This window comes from Artemia sp. Qi Xiang Cuo, chromosome 4 (genome assembly GCF_049724085.1).
Source record: "Artemia sp. Qi Xiang Cuo chromosome 4, ASM4972408v1, whole genome shotgun sequence".
Lineage (NCBI taxonomy): Eukaryota > Metazoa > Arthropoda > Branchiopoda > Anostraca > Artemiidae > Artemia > Artemia sp. Qi Xiang Cuo.
Window position 1 is genome coordinate 29,129,348 of NC_142797.1, and position 19,094 is coordinate 29,148,441.

The window sequence follows — 19,094 nt, forward strand, 5'->3', positions numbered from 1 at the left end:
CCCAAGCTAATGTCAAAACAACGGGAAGGGCAGATGCCATTCTTAAAGGGTCGCATGTAACTAGGTCCCGTTACGCTCACCAAGTAACTGCTTCAGTCCTTCATATCCTTAGGTGCCGAGCATATGATGAGTATGCTGCTGAGAATGAAGAGAGACACAATGAGGTGCTATAATTCGATGAATGGCGTGAATCAGGATAAGAATTTAGCGCCCAGTTTAATTAATGGTCAACTGTAATTGATATTGAACTGATTTTGTTGATGTTCGTACGATCCATCCGCCAGGCATATTTTATGCTTTATATCGATGCTCTGCGAAAGATTCTGCCGTGGATGTTCGTCTGCGTCGACTGCTACGAGACCGCGAACGCATAAGCTATTGGAGAGATTTGTAGTTTTATGCTATGAGCGAACAAGCGAAGTCAAGGGCGTTGACGAAGCGAGAAAAGTGCTTTTTGCCAAGGGAAGACAGATTGACCGCATCCAACTAACATCCGATGCCTTTCTTCAGCACACCAGACGTGCACACTTTCAGGCTGGCTTAACTTGGGGAGGAGCAGCCGACCCCATTAAGAATCCTCCTTCCCCCTCTGAATTTGGATGGAAGCTCGTGAATGATGAGTGGCATCCTGTTTGGACTACGCTACCCGAGGCTTCCAAGGCGTGCAAAGAACTGGTCAAATGTGGCTGCAAGAAAGCCTGCAAACCCCTATGCAAGTGCATGAAGGCTTCACTACAGTGCACTGATTTATGTGCCTGTAATGGAGTCTGCTACAGATCTGACACCAGCAACGATTAGGCTGCTGAACCAGGGCACACTATGCGTACCACTTTTCTTTTTTTTCTTATTTTTACTTCTTTTTATTTCTTCCTTAGGTGATTAAAGTCATATCTTTAAACAAAAGTTATAGTAGTGCATTTGATGGCATTTTCCCTGCCCCCCCCCCAGTTTACCCTATCCAGGATTTAGGATGTGATACTATACCACTCGATTTTGAGAACGCCTACTGAAATGGCGAGAACAAACTTAGAGACAGCAGATCAAAAATTTCCCTTCTTTAGCATTTCCTCCGGGGAAAACATTTACCCCTGTTTCCCCCCTCCCAGGACACCCTCTTCAATTTCACCATGGCATTAAATAAGTGACTATATAAGATTGAATAAACAAACCGAATACTAATTTGAAACAGGCAAACGCATATATTTCCCGTTTCCCCCCTGTTAGGTGAATTTCACCCCCACCCCACCATTTGATGGTGGGACACTCCGAGCACCTTTTCCATCACTTTGCTTCAATTTATGTCTAATACTGAGTATACATACCGAGTATTAAGCTAAAATAGGGAAAAAGGATTTTTTTGCTTTTCCCCTTTTTGGGTGACTTTTACCCCCTGTTTTCCCCTTTTAAGGTGGTCAGATAACATGTGTCTCAGTTTCATTCGAAAGAGTACATTAAACTGCCCCAGTGTACCAACTTTCAAACTTTTTTCCAAATTTGCACGAACCTTTAACTAAGCGACTAGACTAGAGTAGAAAGTTCCACATCCTCATATTTCCATAGGATTTTTTCCTTTCATTGCTTTGCCTTATGAAAGCCATAACATACCATAAGTTATTCCAGCTACGATTTTGTCATACTAGTGTTTTTGTGACTATTGCTATATTTTACTTCAGGCAGTAACCATACATATTTCAACCATCTTTTGAGTCTAACTTCTTCAAAATCTCTCTCTCAAGCTTTTATAAGTACCCATATTTTCTTGCGTTTTGTCTGCAGTTACCAAAAACACAACCGAATGGTTTCTTAAACTCTCGATTAATTCTAAGATGTGTATCTTTATTAATTTTTTGCTGGTTCTTTTGAGTTAAAATCTTGCGACTTTTTATTGAAGTTTGATAGATTAATAAATTTTCCGACCAGGTTTTTGCATGTTTCGGGTATTCTCAACCTAACTCTCTTATATCCTCCTTCTTTGCCAACTCTCTCCCCCTCTCTCTCAGTAAGATCATTTATACGTAGTATTTTAACAGGATTTTTACGCCTCATTTAATTGGTCTTTCAAGGGTGAGCCATCCTGGACGGCAAGAGCATAAGGTCTTCTACTGAATTCTTCACCAACCATCACTAAGTCACAGTTCTTCATAACCAAATAGCGGATATCGGTAGCATCACCTACAATAAAAAGATTGAGCTTCAAATATGGATCCAAAATTTAAACTTTTCCTTAAAACACTTAGCTTTAATTGTCGTAATCTATTTAGCAATTAAAAAAAGGCGAGAATAAGTGACATTTCATGAAAAGTATACAGTAGACATGAAAATTAGTGACAATATCCCAAAAATTGATCATGGTTCGATCATTTGCCCCTTTTTGGATTTCTTGTACATTATTACTTTTGAAAATTTTCTGTAAAAGAAGTTTTTCCAAGAAAAAAAAAAAAAAAAAAAAAAAAAAAAAAAAAAAAAAAAAAAGATTAAGCCTAAGACCAGCAGAAAAAAAAATCTCAAACTCGAAACGACCATAAATTACTATTAAAGAACAAATGAAACCAAAAAAAAACAAAACATAAATTAAAATAAAAGACCCCATCAAACATAAAAAAAAACAGGTACTAGTATAGAAGAATCAATAAATCTTAAAATGAATAAACAATAAATTGATTACTCAAGTTAAACTTAGAATGAACAAAAAATGTTACAAATGGAGTTTGGTTACTGCCCACATCCCCCATCCCTAACCTTAAAAGTCTAGACTCTATCGCGTTATGTGCGTTTTATTGAAAACTTTATGTATTTTAAATAGTGTGGTTTAGTTTTTCAGAACATCGAAAAAAAAAAAAAAAAAATATGATAATCAAAAGGATTAGAAGGAAGTAATGAAAACAATTTGAATATTTAATATATTGAATAAAAAAAGCAAGTCTTTTTAACTGTAAGTAAGGAGCGACATTAAAACTAAAAACGAATAGAAATCATTCCATATATGAAAGTGGATATCCCTTCCTCGACGCTCCGCTCTTTACGATAAAGTTGGACTATTTCTCACATCTCTGTTTTATAAAACAATAAAAAACGTTAGCGTAAAGAGCGGGGCGTTGAGGAGAGGACATCCTCTTTCATATATGGTATGATTTCTATTCGTTTTAAGTTTTAATGTCACTCCTTACTTACAGTTAAAAAAAAACTTGTTTTTTTATTTAATTTCTGAAGGTTTTTGAATTATTCCAGGTTTCAAATTTGGCTCACCGTATTTGAATAACTAAAACGAAATTAAGATTGTCCCACGTAACTTAAAATTAGTGATATTTCCGGAACTCATTTTGCAAGGCATAATAACAAAACGACCAAGAGGTCGAAACTATTTTTAGGAAAATGAGAGTCAAAAGTTGAGCAGTTCTCAAATGAATGAAATGAATGAAAGAAAATATCTTTAAAAGATATGCGTAATAATTTATGCTCGTTTAAGTTTTGATGTTATTCCTTACTTTCACTTTAAAAAAAACTTCTTTTTTTTTTTTAATAACAACCACAAGCCGAAGATATACAATATCTTTGGTTTATTATCACATAAAAATCATAGTTATGAAACTGCTTAAGGTAACATTAAATGCTAATATTGGCTGGAAAATAACACAAACAAATTATTGCTTATGTCGGCCATTATTTTACAAAATTTGAACTTTAGCGTAAAGAGCGAGGTATTGACGAGGGGGTGAACTTCCTCATATATGTATTATGAGGGGGTTCCCCCTCGTCAATACCTCGATTATTACGATAAAGGTGGAATTTTGTTCCAATTCTTTAAGAATGACCCCTGAATGACAAAGGCCGTTTAATTAGAATAAATGACCCTTTTGAAATTGTTAAAAATACTTTAGTGTAAAGAGGGATGCATTGAGGAAGGGATAAGAGCCCTCATATACTTAATAATTTCTGTTCGTTTTAAGTTTTAATGTTGCTCCTTACTTTCAGTTGAAAAAACTCGTTTTTTAAAATTTAATTTCTGATCGTTTTTTGAATAATGCTGAAATATCCATGGAAATTATCTTCCCCCATAGAAAATTCCTCCATGGAAATATCCTCCCATGTAACCTATTCCCCCAGAACCCCCGCCCCCCACCAGAAAAAATTCCCCCTGAAAATGTCTGTATACTGACCAATAACCAATACTACTTGTAAACAATGGGCAAAGTTCATAACTTGCAGTCCTTCTCCTTGGAACTCTGGGGAATTAAGTCGTCCTCAAAGACAGATTTATGAGATATTTCGACTATGCTGAACAAAATTGCTATCTCAAAATTTTGATCCGGTAACTCTGGGAAATAATGAGCGTGGGAGGGGGCCTAGTTGCCCTCCAATTCTTCTGGTCACTTAAAAAGGACACTAGAACTTTTAATTTCCGTTCGAATAAGCCCTCTCGCAATATTTTAGGACCACTGGATCGATACGATCACCCCTGGAAAAAAAACAAAGAAACAAATAAACACGTGTCCGTGATCTTTATTCTGGCAAAAATTACAAAATTCAACATTTTTGCAGATAGAGGCTTGAAGCCTCTGCATTAGGGTTCTCTGATATTCTGAATTTGACGGTGTGATTTTCATTAAGATTCTATGACTTTTAGGGGGCGTTTCCCCCTTTTTTCGAAAATAAGGCAAATTTTCTCAGGCTTTTAACTTTTGATGGGTGGGACTAAACTTGATGAAACTTATGTATTTAAAATCAACGTAAACATCCAATTCTTTTGATGTATCTATTCGTATCAAAATTCTGTTTTTAAGAGTATCGGCTGCTATTAATCCGGGTCGCTCCTTACTTACAGTTCGTTACCAAGAACTGTTTGATAATGATATTAATTCATGGAATCTCAGCAATTTAAGGTTATATTTCACTATAATTTTTGTTTTAGTTTTTTTTTTAATATTGTAAGCATAAAAGAAAATATTTGCAATTTAATTATTTTTTACATTATAGGGGAACTAGAACTTTAAATTTCCAATAGAATGAGCCCCTTCAAAGTTTGTACGACCAGCCCTTTCATATGAGGTGACCCTAGGAAAAAATAGTAATAATAATAAATAATAATACATTGAAGCCTTATGGCTCTTTACTATAGACAAAGCTAGAGTGTTGTCTCGGATTTATTGCCAATGGCATTTTCGTTGTAAAGCATTAACTCACCTAAGAAGGCAAATCCATGGCCATCAGGAGTCATATCTCGAACGCGATCCACAGCTTCGCTAATGTTAATTGGCATTTGATTTTTTTGTATTGTATGCCACATTTTTGTATATTTGTCGCTGACAGGGTAATCCCAAACAGCTAGCTCAGACCTTTCAGTCTCTGGCATACTATCGTCAAAACTCAAATTTTTCCATATCCTAAAATAAAATTAAGGAAGTGCAAGTACATTTCAACCTAATTTTGAACGTATATAAACCTTTTGAGTTTAGGAAATAAAATCATGGAAGTCAAATTTTCAGTACACCGTGTGCCCCAAAAGTAATACTACCACAGTCAGACTTTTTAATTATAATACAATTATCAACGGATACAACACAATTATCAACGGGCAGGGGCCACCAATAGTTTACACCGTACATAATTTGGTGATTTGAGCTATTTTGAACCTTCAAAAGTGTAATTTCCATGATTGGGCAATCAGTGTACACAATTGAAACCAATTTATCCTAACTATATACTGAACATATCAAGGGACACAAAGACATAGTATTAATGAATTGTGCTTGCAATGGTGTTAATTCACAAAAATATAGTGGAAAGAGAGGGGGGGGGGTTAATGTATGTTTCAGAGTCTAGGGTGGGGGGGGGGCAGATTCGTCAGACTTTCAGTTAAAATAAAAACAACAATTTTTAACGAAAATACATCCAAAAAACACTTTTTCAAATTTTAAGGCGGGACTAAAATATAGGGCGTAGCCTATATGTTCCCCTAACTCCTTTTTCCTCCGCTTGACACCACTGCGTATTTGGGAACAAGCTAGTGTTGATATAGGCTTTTACTATCAAATTCAGGCCATTCGCATTTTTCAATTCCCTTTAAACCAATCACAAACACTGATCATCAGTAAGCCTTGGTCTTATTTTGCAGAAGCGGGAAGGGCATTGCTTGGGCATCATCTTGATAATGCTGGATATCAAGGAAACCGCCAATTTTATCCGGAAATTATCTCTCTCTTGAGTTACAACTTTTACATCTACGATTAAACAGTCTGAAACTATATTTTAACAGCTTCAGCGTTTAAATCGGAACACGCACACAATTATTAGGTTTACCGAATACACTCAGATAGTGACCATCCATATCCAAAGGACAATCCTGGAAAAAAAAATAGGTTGAAGTTAGAAATCACTAGATTAAGTTAGAAATTATTAAACTAGAATAGCAAATCAAAGAGAAGATTTGTCACTTCTGCAGGTTCAACAATTAATAGATCAGAGGGATTAGTTGGATATGCCACATGTTACTCGAGGTTTGTTTTGTAGAGAATGTGTTTTGATTTTCAATAGCCGATATAGCGTACTATTCAATAAGGCAGACAAAAATCTTACTCATAAAATCTATTTTCTATTCCGGCCATTCTTTCAAAGTATTCCATTGCAGATGATCCTTCAAGTGGAGCATATTTGATTTTGTACTGGGTCACAAGGTCATCTAGCGATTTCACTGGAGTTTCTAATCGAGAAACAGTCAAAAAGGCAGCCAAATTGGCAGTATAAGAAGATACTATGATAAAAGCGAATAACCACCATGTGGCCGAAACAAGGCGTCCACTTAGGTGCTTAGGAGCTTCACCACCGCCCTGTGGAAGAGAAAACACATATAAAAACAGAGGATTCAGGTTTAAGGTAGGTTAATGTTTACCCCATAAAATAGTCACGTTCCCTCCCCTCTGTGTACCCTTAAAGATGACAAACAAACTGATATGCACCATTGAGCCTTATAAGTCCACTTAGACCGCGCTAATCGTCCCGAAATAATATGATTTAAGGTTTATTTAAATCGGGAAAAAAAGACAACAAGAATCCAAATTAAATTGAACGGCGGCTGGTACAGAGTTTTGGAAGTGTGACTTGCCAGACTAGCCACTATCCCTCTCAAATTTGCGCCTTTTGGCTGCGCATATTGTTAAACGTTTATCGTTGATTAAAACTCTATGATCATCCTATTTTGTTCAATCTTTCCTTCTAGTATCACAAATACTCTCCACTGGTGACCATAATTCAAAGGTATTGAATTTTAATTACATTTCATTTGACGCTTTAATGTTGGAAATCTAGCACTCTAGCGCCGTGGTTCCCATCGTGGGGCGCATGCCCCGCCGGTGGGACATGACAATATTTTGGTGGGCCATGGGCAGTACGTGCACCCTTAATCTGACTATACTTTAGGGCAATAATTTTGAAAGAAAATTCTTTATATGAATGGTGTCACATTCAAATGCATTTAAAGAGCAAAAAAGATACATAATAATATTGCAGAGACGCTATACATTGTGTAAAAGGTATTGTATACATAAATTTTTTTCATTAGTATAATATAAGCCTAGAGGCCGACCCATAAAAGATGCCAGGTTAATGGCCTTAGTAGAGATGCCTTATTGAGCCCCACGAGAACACCGTGCTGCCATCTACAATTTAGTTTAATGCTGACGGGACATAATTTATTCAAGGATTATCGATCGAGTCTAATGGGGGTCAAGGTCAATCGATCTGTTGTTGTTGTTGTTTGGCCACTTGTAATGGCATGAGGGGTGATTTACATAATCGATGAGGGAATTATTGATTCACGAGCGTGGGGAATTATGAAACAATATGGGCATAGAGTCATTAGGGAGAACACGTGGTTAATGGGGTCAATGACCTCTTTTTCCAAGGTCGATTTATTTGATGTTTCTATGTGTAATAACTCCGGAGCGAAGGTTGCACATGTGCATTGAATTCTAACGGGAACAATGTTATTGATCTAGGACTCGAGGGGGAAGTGAATTTCCGAGAAATTGATTGCGTAATCGATCGCGAATGTCATGGTGTCCAGAAATAGTATTTCTTGTTGCTGTAAGTGCACGCTCTCAGCGAATGTTATGATTCAGAAATAGTATTTGTTGTTGTTTTGGTCATGTACATGCTCGAGGCGAATGTCATGGTGTCCAGAAATAGTATTTGTTGTTGTTGCTCTCGATCCAAATGTTATGACTTTCCCGGAAACAGTTAGATCACGTGTTTCCTTCTCAGCCAATCAGCGAGTCGGATACATCCTCCTTCTCAGCCAATCAGAGGGCTGTTTACATATTAGCGGCGGTGGGAATATAAGGAACAGGTTTTTTGCTATAGTTTTATTAGTCTGTGAATAGAATTCAAAGGAGTGAGAACAGTTTTGACTTTACTCATTTGGATATATATTTGTGTGTGTTGACGATGACGAGTGGAATGTTTACCCTATTAGAAGTTGATAGTGGAGTTGATGATAATAGTACAAGAGCACCAAACATTGCGGTGGAAATCACGAAAGGATCACGGCTTTGTCTGGAATGGGATGCAGTATATGCAAGATATGTGATATCCTTGAGCAAATTTAAAATGGAGGATCAATTATGTTTCGCCGCTAAAATTGATATAGCGCATGCGAATAGGATTCAATGTGCTTTAAGTGCATTGGTGAAACATATTGAAGACAATAAACAGTATCGCTAATTGTACATGCTCTGTATTATTGATGTTGTTGTTGTTGTTGTAATTATTCAATAAAATTGTTTCGAAATCGAAAATGTTCCCTTTCTTTTCTGGTTAGAGCTGACGAATCAGGGTCAGTCTAGAGTCAACAGTCGGAGTGAAGGGATTGAAGAATGAATAAATTTGAGAAAGAGAGAATTAGATCAAATCTAGTGTTTAAGGAAAAACATTTGATTTTGGATGATGATTTTCTTGAGTTATCTCTTCAACGCAGGATATTAACTTGTCGGGGGACACTTGACGATATAATGAGGAGTGATTCTCCCCCATTGGACTATTGTATGAAACTTTTAAAATGTGATTCAAATGCTTATACTCAATTTATTGATATATTAATTGAAACAAAGCAGAATCATATTGTGGATATACTTTGAAAACATTGCCAATGGATTCAATGTAGATGGCTCCCCCCATCATTCGAAAGAGGTATCGTCACAGAGCTACTCCTCTCTCCCCCATTTCCCTCTCGTTGAATTTATCGAACGAAGAGAATCAGTTTCATTTTAGCTGTGAGTGAGTTGACATCGGAAGCCGAAAAATGTTCTATATATGTCTATTGTGCGTGTACACTCTTGGCAGTTGGAATCATTGTGAGAATTGTACAATTATTGATGACTATAGTGAAAAGTGTAAATTATGTAATCCTTGTAAATTACATAGAGGCTATGCAGTACAAATTAAAGGATGTAATTCATGTCTTGAGGAGGTGTGTGACTCTCATCCTAGAGGGCACCTGTGCTCCAATTGTCACTATGATAAATGTGATCAGTGGGAGAATACTTACCCCGCTATGATTGGAAAGAATCCCAAACGTGATTTTAGTTTATTTCTACGAGATTGGTATCGTCGTGGATTTAAATTATTCTGGGAAGAGGAATCTGGTCTACGATTCAACTTTTGGGGTAACAAGACAATTTGGTTTCTACGTCATCGATGTGATGACAACACCTACTATGACTATAAACCAAGTGATTTTTATTTGGCTGTGACCGAATGTGATTCACCATTTGAAAACACTGTTTGTGATATTGCTTCAAATAGACAGATTGAAACTCGTGAATTTCATAATATGAATGTAAATAGTATAATTGACTATACAAAGAGATATGACAAGAGTGAAGTTACATTGTACTGTAGAAAATATGACCCTGACTTTGCAGTCAATCAAGATCAATATACAGTGAATCCAAATGATTTATCGGCATTAGTGGTTCACGATAATTGCCTATACATCGAAGATGAAGAAATCTAAAAGTGAAGATTTAAAGACATTGTTGTATATATACATTTTATTAATAAGCAAATTCACATACATTTTTTAAGAACTTTACTCTTAGGACACTGAAATCAATACTATATATGTCTGAGAGGATATTTTCCACTAGAAAGTCGTTCAGACGGGGATTGTCTACATAAATGTGGAGAAACTGCTCGTAAGTATAGCCGCGACATCGGAACACAAAATATAATAGCGCATGGAAGCCGCAGGTTTTAATTGTTAGATCTTGTACCCTGTTCTTATTTTGAATGACAGTTTTGTCACTGCTATCTCTATAGTTGCTGATGTGAGGTGTGTAGAAATTGTTGGGCCGACAAAGAGTGTAAAAAAATTCAATCGTCTTCAATGTTTGATAGAGGCACAGCCAATAACCCGTCAGCACAGTCGACGTACTGCTATTAACAATAATCAAGGTATTATTGACGCGTTGAATTTTTCCGACAAAGTCTGAGGGTTGATAATAGGATTTGTAATGGGACATGTAGGAGTCCATATTAAATACATTGATTATTTGACTTGTGTTAATGGCGCCAAGTCTAGTAGAACACTGCCTTGGTGAGTTATCTCCCAATAGGTTTCATATTGATTTAGTGAGATTAGTGCAATACTCTCAGCCAATGGGTCGGCAAATGTGCACTCTAAACGCACACTCCCCGTACGTACTATACTCATATCCTGCGTACCAGACAAATCCAGTACAATGATACCATGTGTTTTAGCAAACATATCTCCAGTTATACCATTTTCAAATAGTTGTGAATCATGATCTAGGGTGTGCATGGTCAGCTCATACAACGTTCTATAGGATCTATCACAAGATATATTGTAGAGCGGGATGCCGTTTACTTTGCATACAAGAGATGAAAGTCAAAACATCTCGAATTTATGTGGACATTCAGTCCATGATCCTATTCCAAGAACTATGTTTTTCAATGAAAAGTAAAGAGCTACGACATTAAATCAAAGAGAGCAGAAATAAAGTTGAATAATTGCTTAAATCTGTCTTGGCTTATTCTTGAATTAGCCATGGCTTGATGGCAACATGATTTTAATTCAAAAATGAATCCTGAGGGATCAATCCTGAGAATGGCATCATGATTACGTCATGCAAGGGTCAAAAGCCTCAGCGGTACTTATGTAGAAAGCGGTATGTGCGCGAAAAGTGAAGTTTCGTTAGTGCTAACGAAATAAAACAAGATAGGATGAAAATATAATGGTTCAGAAACAAATTTGGGCTATATATTTGCAGATTAGGGAGGTGGGGGTAAAGCATAGCATATATTAAATATGTAACCTAACCTAACCCAAGCTAGGTACCTTTTAGTCCTCCTAAACCCCAAAAAATCAAAGATTAATAGGTATACAGTTCCCGGAGTAAGAAACCTTTTGTAATGCCTATCTCCATACAGCGTCTCATATAAGTGCCGGGTAATGCGTATCTGTTTTCGCAATACACTTACCGCTTTCTACATAAGTACCACCTCAGCTTCCAACCATAGCAAGTGAATCGAGGAGGGAAGAGACAAAAATCCGGGTATGTTTGGCTCTTTTGCTAATTTATAAATGTAAAATCAAGTGTGTCCATGTGTTTGTTAATGTATACGCTGTAAAATACGCTTAACTAATCGAGCTAGAAACGTGAACATTTCACAGAATTACCGTGGAACCATGGTATTCACTAAATGGCGTCTTTGCTCGAACAATTAATTTTTAGATTTTAGAAGAGTCCCCTTGAGAACCACCAAATCAGGCCTCCAGGTAAAAGGTTTCGATAAAAAGTAATAAGCATAAACTACAGAAACTAAATCTACTAACCAGAGTTGCTACCCATAGTTATTTATCACTATTTCTAGTCGTTTTTCATAATTCCTAAGCAAAATATCACTAAATCAGAACATAAATCAATAGATTATTGAAAAAAGTCACTAAATCAACCAAAAAAAAAAAGAGAATAATACCCGATTAATCGTCATTGACACATGAGCCGTTGGGATGCAAAATCAATTAGCATTTTTGTTGTTGTTGTTTATCAACATTTTTGTGATAACAAGAAACTTTTCTAAAGATGGCAATTAAATATTCCAAAATGTCACAGCCTTTTAGACGATTAAACAACTATTATTTATTTATTTGAGGCTAGCTTTACTCCCTACTGTAGCGCCAAGCAATAAATTGTTGAAAAAAAGGAAGAAAAATAGCAACAACAAACATAACCTTTTTAACGCAAAAATTTTGTTCATTATTACCAAAAAACAGTGTCTTTTTGTCAAGAGACGCAGCTCTTAGTTTTTTCCTACCTCAATTAGGGATAGTCTATAGTCTGATAGGAGGTTCAAAACATGGCATCATATTTGCTTAGTACATTTTGCTTCCTTTCTTTTCTTTTTACCTGTTTTTGGAAGATACACATGATGCGAAGGAAGAAATGCCCCATTTACACTTACTGTGTTTGCTTTGAAGGCAAAATATACACTAGCCTACTTGTACTTGTTGTGAAAAAGCAAGACGTTGAGCAATACAAGAAAAGACTTACATAAGAGATCTACGCGCTAAATCGCCCATTTACTCTCATTATCTCAAAAACTCAAGGCATACCAGGAAAACAGCGAGGGATTGCACACTATCTGTTGGTGTACACAACTTTAAGCCCCTGGTATTGGCGTAAGGCACATTGACATGAATTTATTTAAAAGAGGGCCAAATTAGAGGACTACGCAAAAAGAGCAAATGTCACGTAAAAAAATATCGGGACGTTGTAGGGATGACGTACCTTTTTGCTACTGCCTAATCAGCTTAGCCATAATTTCATTTAGAAGAGAGAAACATTCAGGAGAACTTTTCAGAAGGGAATATCGAATACAAAATAATTTTTGCCTCATTTCGGTGACTTCGTCAACTTTCTTCTATATTCTTTTTTAAGTTTTTTAAGCTAGGCCGTCTAAAGTATAAAGATATTGGTACCCCCATACAATCCACAACATGCTCGAGTACTGAAGTAACGTTAATCCTAATGAAAAATACCAAAATATGATGAAAATGTAATGCTTTAGTTTATATAATAGTATAATTTGGGCTATAGTGGGGTGGGGGTAAAGTAACCTAACCTACCGCCACCGTACCCCCCCCCCCCTGTGCAAACATATATCCTAAATTATGCAGGTCCAATGCATTCTGTCATCCGTCATTTGTCTATGTCGGTATGAAACCGGTTTTCAGAGACCTTACATTAAGCGAACTTCTCGAGTGTGTTCTGGATTGTACGGGAGTACCAAAATATTTCCTTCAGGAAAAATTATAAAGTAATTGAAACTTTAAGTTACGATTTGACACGCCAATGTATACCTAGTAAAGAGTAACACGCATTCCATATTACTTTGGTCTGGTCATTGCAGGGATTTAAAAGTACTCTGGTCAACTATGGGTTAGCAGGTTAGGTTAGGTTAGGTTAAGTGGCCGGCCACTTAACCGAACCTAACCTAACCTAACCTGCTAACCCATAGTTAGGTTAGGTAACCTAACCTGGGTTAGGTTAAGACCACTTAACCTAACCTATCCTGGGGGGGGGGATACCCCGACTGTGCCGCCTTCGGCCTGTGGCCCCGGGGGTGGGGATCGGCCACTTAACCGAACCTAGCCTAACCTAACCTGCTATTCCTAGACCTAGCCTAACCTAATCTATTCTAACCTAACCTAACCTCACGAATATAGCTCTTAATATGGCTTTTCAGTGGAGGATTTTAAAATCCTCTGGAAAATTTGAGTTTGAGGTGAGGAGGGTGGGGGGGGGGGGTTTCAAGAGCGATGGTAACCTAACCTAACCTGTTATTCCTAGACCTAGCCTAACCTAACCTAACCTAACCTCACAAATATAGCTCTTAGTATGGCTTTTCAGTGTGTTTTCCGTCGAAAATATTTAAAATACGATGTAAATATGTACTAGCTACTAAAGTTCCGTTTTTTTTTTATAGTTTATATATATATATATATTGAGCTTGGGTGAGGGGGTGTGGAGGATTTCAAGAGCGAGGGTAACCTAACCTATCCTAACCTGTTATTCCAAATATAGCTCTTAATAAGGCTTTTCAATGTGTTTTCCAACGAAAATATTTATAATACGATGAAAATATGTACTAGCTACTAAAGTTCCGTTTTTTTATAGTTTCGGCAAGCAGGTTTTCCAACGAAAATATTTAAATAAGATGAAAATTCTGTCCTATAAATTTTTGAGGGGGGGCGGCCTGGGGGATTTTAGACTCCTCTGGAAAATTTTAGTTTGGGGGACGGGGGTGGTGTGGATTTCGAGAGCGAGGGTTGAGGTGGGTGTCATCCCCACTCCTATAGACTTGTCTGTCTAGTCTTACATATCAAAGTTAAAAACTATAGTTTTCACGCCCCCTCGCGTCATTTAAGTTGTAATAGCTCTGATTTTGGGCCATATTTCAAAATATCTTTTATCAATTTTTCTTCTTTTTTCTTTCTGATTACACAAGTGTGAAATCTCTGAGTTGATTAATCTTTGATAGTTTAACAGAAATTCTCACTTCCCATTGATGCACTCCTATGTCCAAAACAAACTCGAACGTAACAATTAATTAATCTGCAATGAAGATGTCTCGTTTGACATAATTAGTCTATGCAATGTAAGAAGTATTGTTTTGAAACCATTCTCCGTGAGTGAAAAGTTACAATTCTAGTGAGTGTTAATTGATATATAGAAAGGTAATTATTGTTCTAAATCAACAGTTTGCACGATTTCGTAAATAAATAACCGTTAGGTAAGTATATTTAAGAGCTTTGAGAAGCTTTGAAAGTCAGTATATGTTGAAATAGAGGACAAGATAGAAAATAATGGAAGGTTCTTCAAATGCAAATCCGGCAATGTTTGATGTGAGTCCAATAATATGTCTTTTCAGTGTGTTTTCCAACGAAAATAAGCAAAATATGATGAAAATGCATACCAAAGGTTCTAGCAAAAACTTTAAAATTTGGTAAATTGTCAAATGTTGTCTAAATGTAATTTTTTCCTGAAATTGAAACCTCTTAGTTTAACTCAGGTATTGAACCTTTGGTAGATATAATGGTTCGAAAATAAACTATTCCCCTTCTGTCGTATTAGTGTAACCCTATTTCCCATTTTTTGGCGGAGCCAATGGGGCACAAAAACAGTATATAGAGCCTTTAAAGGGCTCAATGGAAAAATAACACCAATATGTGTGTAAGTTTTTGAAACTAGAGAATGGCCAATCGTTAGGTCTTACTTTGACGTCATTTATTTTTCCCTTTCTTAGAAGTAGAACATCATATGTATTCTTCAGAATCTAATTGACCAGAGTACTTTTAAATCCCTGCAATGACCAGACCAAAGTACTATGGAATGCGTGTTACTCTTTACTAGGTATACATTAGCGTGTCAAATCGTAACTTAAAGTTTCAATTACTTTATAATTTTTCCTGAAGGAAATATTTTGGTACTCCCGTACAATCCAGAACACACTCGAGAAGTTCGCTTAATGTAAGGTCTCTGAAAACCGGTTTCATACCGACATAGACAAATGACGGGTGACAGAATGCATTGGACTTGCATAATTTAGGCTATATTTGCACAGGGGGGGGGGGTAAGGTTACGTTAGGTTAGGTTAATTTACCCACACCCCCTAATATACAAATATATAGCCCAAATTATACTATTATATAAACTAAAGCATTACATTTTCATCATATTTTGGTATTTTTCATTAGGATTAACGTTACTTCAGTACTCGAGCATGTTGTGGATTGTATGGGGGTACCAATATCTTTATACTTTAGACGGCCTAGCTTAAAAAACTTAAAAAAGAATATAGAAGAAAGTTGACGAATTCACCGAAATGAGGCAAAAATTATTTTGTATTCGGTATTCCCTTCTGAAAAGTTTTCCCGAATGTTTCTCTCTTTTAAATGAAATTATGGCTAAGCTGATTAGGCAGTAGCAAAAAGGTACGTCATCCCTACAACGTCCCAATATTTTTTTACGTGACATTTGCTCTTTTTGCGTAGTCTTCTAATTTGGCCCTCTTTTAAATAAATTCATGTCAATGTGCCTTACGCCAATACCAGGGGCTTAAAGTTGTGTACACCAACAGAGAGTGTGCAATCCCTCGCTGTTTTCCTGATATGCCTTGAGTTTTTGAGATAATGAGAGTAAATGGGCGATTTAGCGCGTAGATCTCTTATGTAAGTCTTTTCTTGTATTGCTCAACGCCTTGCTTTTTCACAACAAGTACAAGTAGGCTAGTGTATATTTTGCATTCAAAGCAAACACAGTAAATGTAAATGGGGCATTTCTTCCTTCGCATCATGTGTATCTTCCAAAAACAGGTAAAAAGAAAAGAAAGGAAGCAAAATGTACTAAGCAAATATGATGCCATGTTTTGAACCTCCTATCAGACTATAGGCTATCCCTAATTGAGGTAGGAAAAAACTAAGAAATGCGTCTCTTGACAAAAAGACACTGTTTTTTGGTTATAATGAACAAAATTTTTGCATTAAAAAGGTTATGTTTGTTGTTGCTATTTTTCTTCCTTTTTTTCAACAATTTATTGCTTGGCGCTACAGTAGGGAGTAAAGCTAGCCTCAAATAAATAAATAATAGTTGTTTAATCGTCTAAAAGGCTGTGAAATTTTGGAATATTTAATTGCCATATTTAGAAAAGTTTCTTTTTATCACAAAAATGTTGATAAACAACAACAACAAAAATGCTAATTGATTTTGCATCCCAACGGCTCATGTGTCATTGACGATTAATCGGGTATTATTGTCTTTTTTTTTGGTTGATTTAGTGACTTTTTTCAATAATCTATTGATTTATGTTCTGATTTAGTTATATTTTGCTTAGGCATTATGAAAAACGACTAGAAATAGTGATAAATAACTATGGGTAGCAACTCTGGTTAGTAGATTTAGTTTCTGTAGTTTATGCTTATTACTTTTTATCGAAACCTTTTACCTGGAGGCCTGATTTGGTGGTTCTCAAGGGGACTCTTCTAAAATCTAAAAATTAATTGTTCGAGCAAAGACGCCATTTAGTGAATACCATGGTTCCACGGTAATTCTGTGAAATGTTCACGTTTCTAGCTCGATTAGTTAAGCGTATTTTACAGCGTATACATTAACAAACACATGGACACACTTGATTTTACCTTTATAAATTAGCAAAAGAGCCAAACATACCCGGCTTTTTGTCTCTTCCCTCCTCGATTCACTTGCTATGGTTGGAAGCTGAGGTGGTACTTATGTAGAAAGCGGTAAGTGTATTGCGAAAACAGATACGCATTACCCGGCACTTATATGAGACGCTGTATGGAGATAGGCATTACAAAAGGTTTCTTACTCCGGGAACTGTATACCTATTAAACTTTGATTTTTTGGGGTTTAGGAGGACTAAAAGGTACCTAGCTTGGGTTAGGTTAGGTTACATATTTAATATATGCTATGCTTTACCCCCACCTCTCTAATCTGCAAATATATAGCCCAAATTTGTTTCTGAACTATTATATTTTCATCCTATCTTGTTTTATTTCGTTAGCACTAACGAAACTTCACTTTTCGCGCACATACCGCTTTCTACATAAGTACCGCTGAGGCTTTTGACCCTTGCATGACGTAATCATAATGCCATTCTCAGGATTGATCCCTCAGGATTCATTTTTGAATTAAAATCATGTTGCCATCAAGCCATGGCTAATTCGAGAATAAGCCAAGACAGATTTAAGCAATTATTCAACTTTATTTCTGCTCTCTTTGATTTAATGTCGTAGCTCTTTACTTTTCATTGAAAAACATAGTTCTTGGAATAGGATCATGGACTGAATGTCCTCATAAATTCGAGATGTTTGGACTTTCATCTCTTGTGTGCAAAGTAAACGGCATCCCACTCTACAATCTATCTTGTGATAGATCCTATAGAACATTGTACAAGTTGACCATGCAAACCCTAGATCATGATTCGCAACTATTTGAAAATGGTATAACCGAAGATATGTTTGCTAAAACACATGGTATCATTGTACTGGATTTGTCAGGTACACAGGATATGAGTATAGTACGTACGGGGAGTGTGCGTTTAGAGTGTACATTTGCCGACCCATTCGCGGAGAGTATTGCACTAATCTCGCTAAATCAATATGAAACCTATTGTGAAATCACTCCCGAAGGTAGTTTTCTATTAGACTTGGCACCATGAACACCAGTCAAATAATCGATGTATTTAATATGGACCCCTACATGTCCCAGTACAAATCCTATTGTCTACCCTCAGAATTTCTTGGAAAAATTCAAAGTGTCAACAATACCTTGATTATTGTTAATAGCAGTCCATCGACTGTGCTGACGGGTCATTGGCTGTGCATCTTTCAAACAATGAAGACGATTGAATTCTTTGATCCTCTTTGGCTACCCTATACATTCTACACACCCCACATCAGCAACTATATAGAGAGCAATGGCAAAACTATTATTCAAAATAAGAAGAGGGTACAGGATCTAACGAATAAAAGCCGCGGCTTCCATGCGCTACTATATTTTGTGTTCCGATGTTGCGGCTATACTTACAAGCAGTTTCTCAACATTTATGTAGACAATCCCCGCCTGAACGACTTTATGGTGGAAAATATCCTCTCAGACATATATAGTATTGATTTCAGTGCCCTAAGAGTAAAGTGCTTAAAAAATGTATGTGAATTTGTTTATTAATAAAATGTATATATATACAACAATGTCTTTAAATCTTCACTTTAGATTTCTTCATCTTCGATGTATAGACAACTGTCGTGAACCACTAATGCCGATAAATCATTTGGATTCACTGTATATTGATCTTGATTGACTGCAAAGTCAGGGTCACATTTTCTACAGTACAATGTAACTTCACTCTTGTCATATCTCTTTGTATAGTCAATTATACTATTTACATTCATATTATGAAATTCACGAGTTTCAATCTGTCTATTTGAAGCAATATCACAAACAGTGTTTTCAAATAGTGAATCACATCCGGTCACTGCCAAATAAAAATCACTTGGT

At 36.4% G+C, this 19,094-nt stretch overlaps 1 protein-coding gene across 1 annotated transcript in view; it reads right to left on the reverse strand.

Annotated features, from left to right (window-relative positions):
- Positions 1 to 19,094, reverse strand: part of LOC148952966 (ionotropic receptor coreceptor Ir25a-like) — a 124,755-nt gene that overhangs the window by 25,968 nt on the left and 79,693 nt on the right. Inside the window, exons 8-10 of the mRNA XM_089087839.1 lie at positions 6,574 to 6,824; positions 5,182 to 5,381; positions 2,040 to 2,172 (exon numbers count right to left, since the gene is read on the reverse strand). Of these exons, the coding sequence (XP_088943965.1) occupies positions 2,040 to 2,172; positions 5,182 to 5,381; positions 6,574 to 6,824 (584 nt within the window). The remainder of the gene's footprint in view (positions 1 to 2,039; positions 2,173 to 5,181; positions 5,382 to 6,573; positions 6,825 to 19,094) is intronic.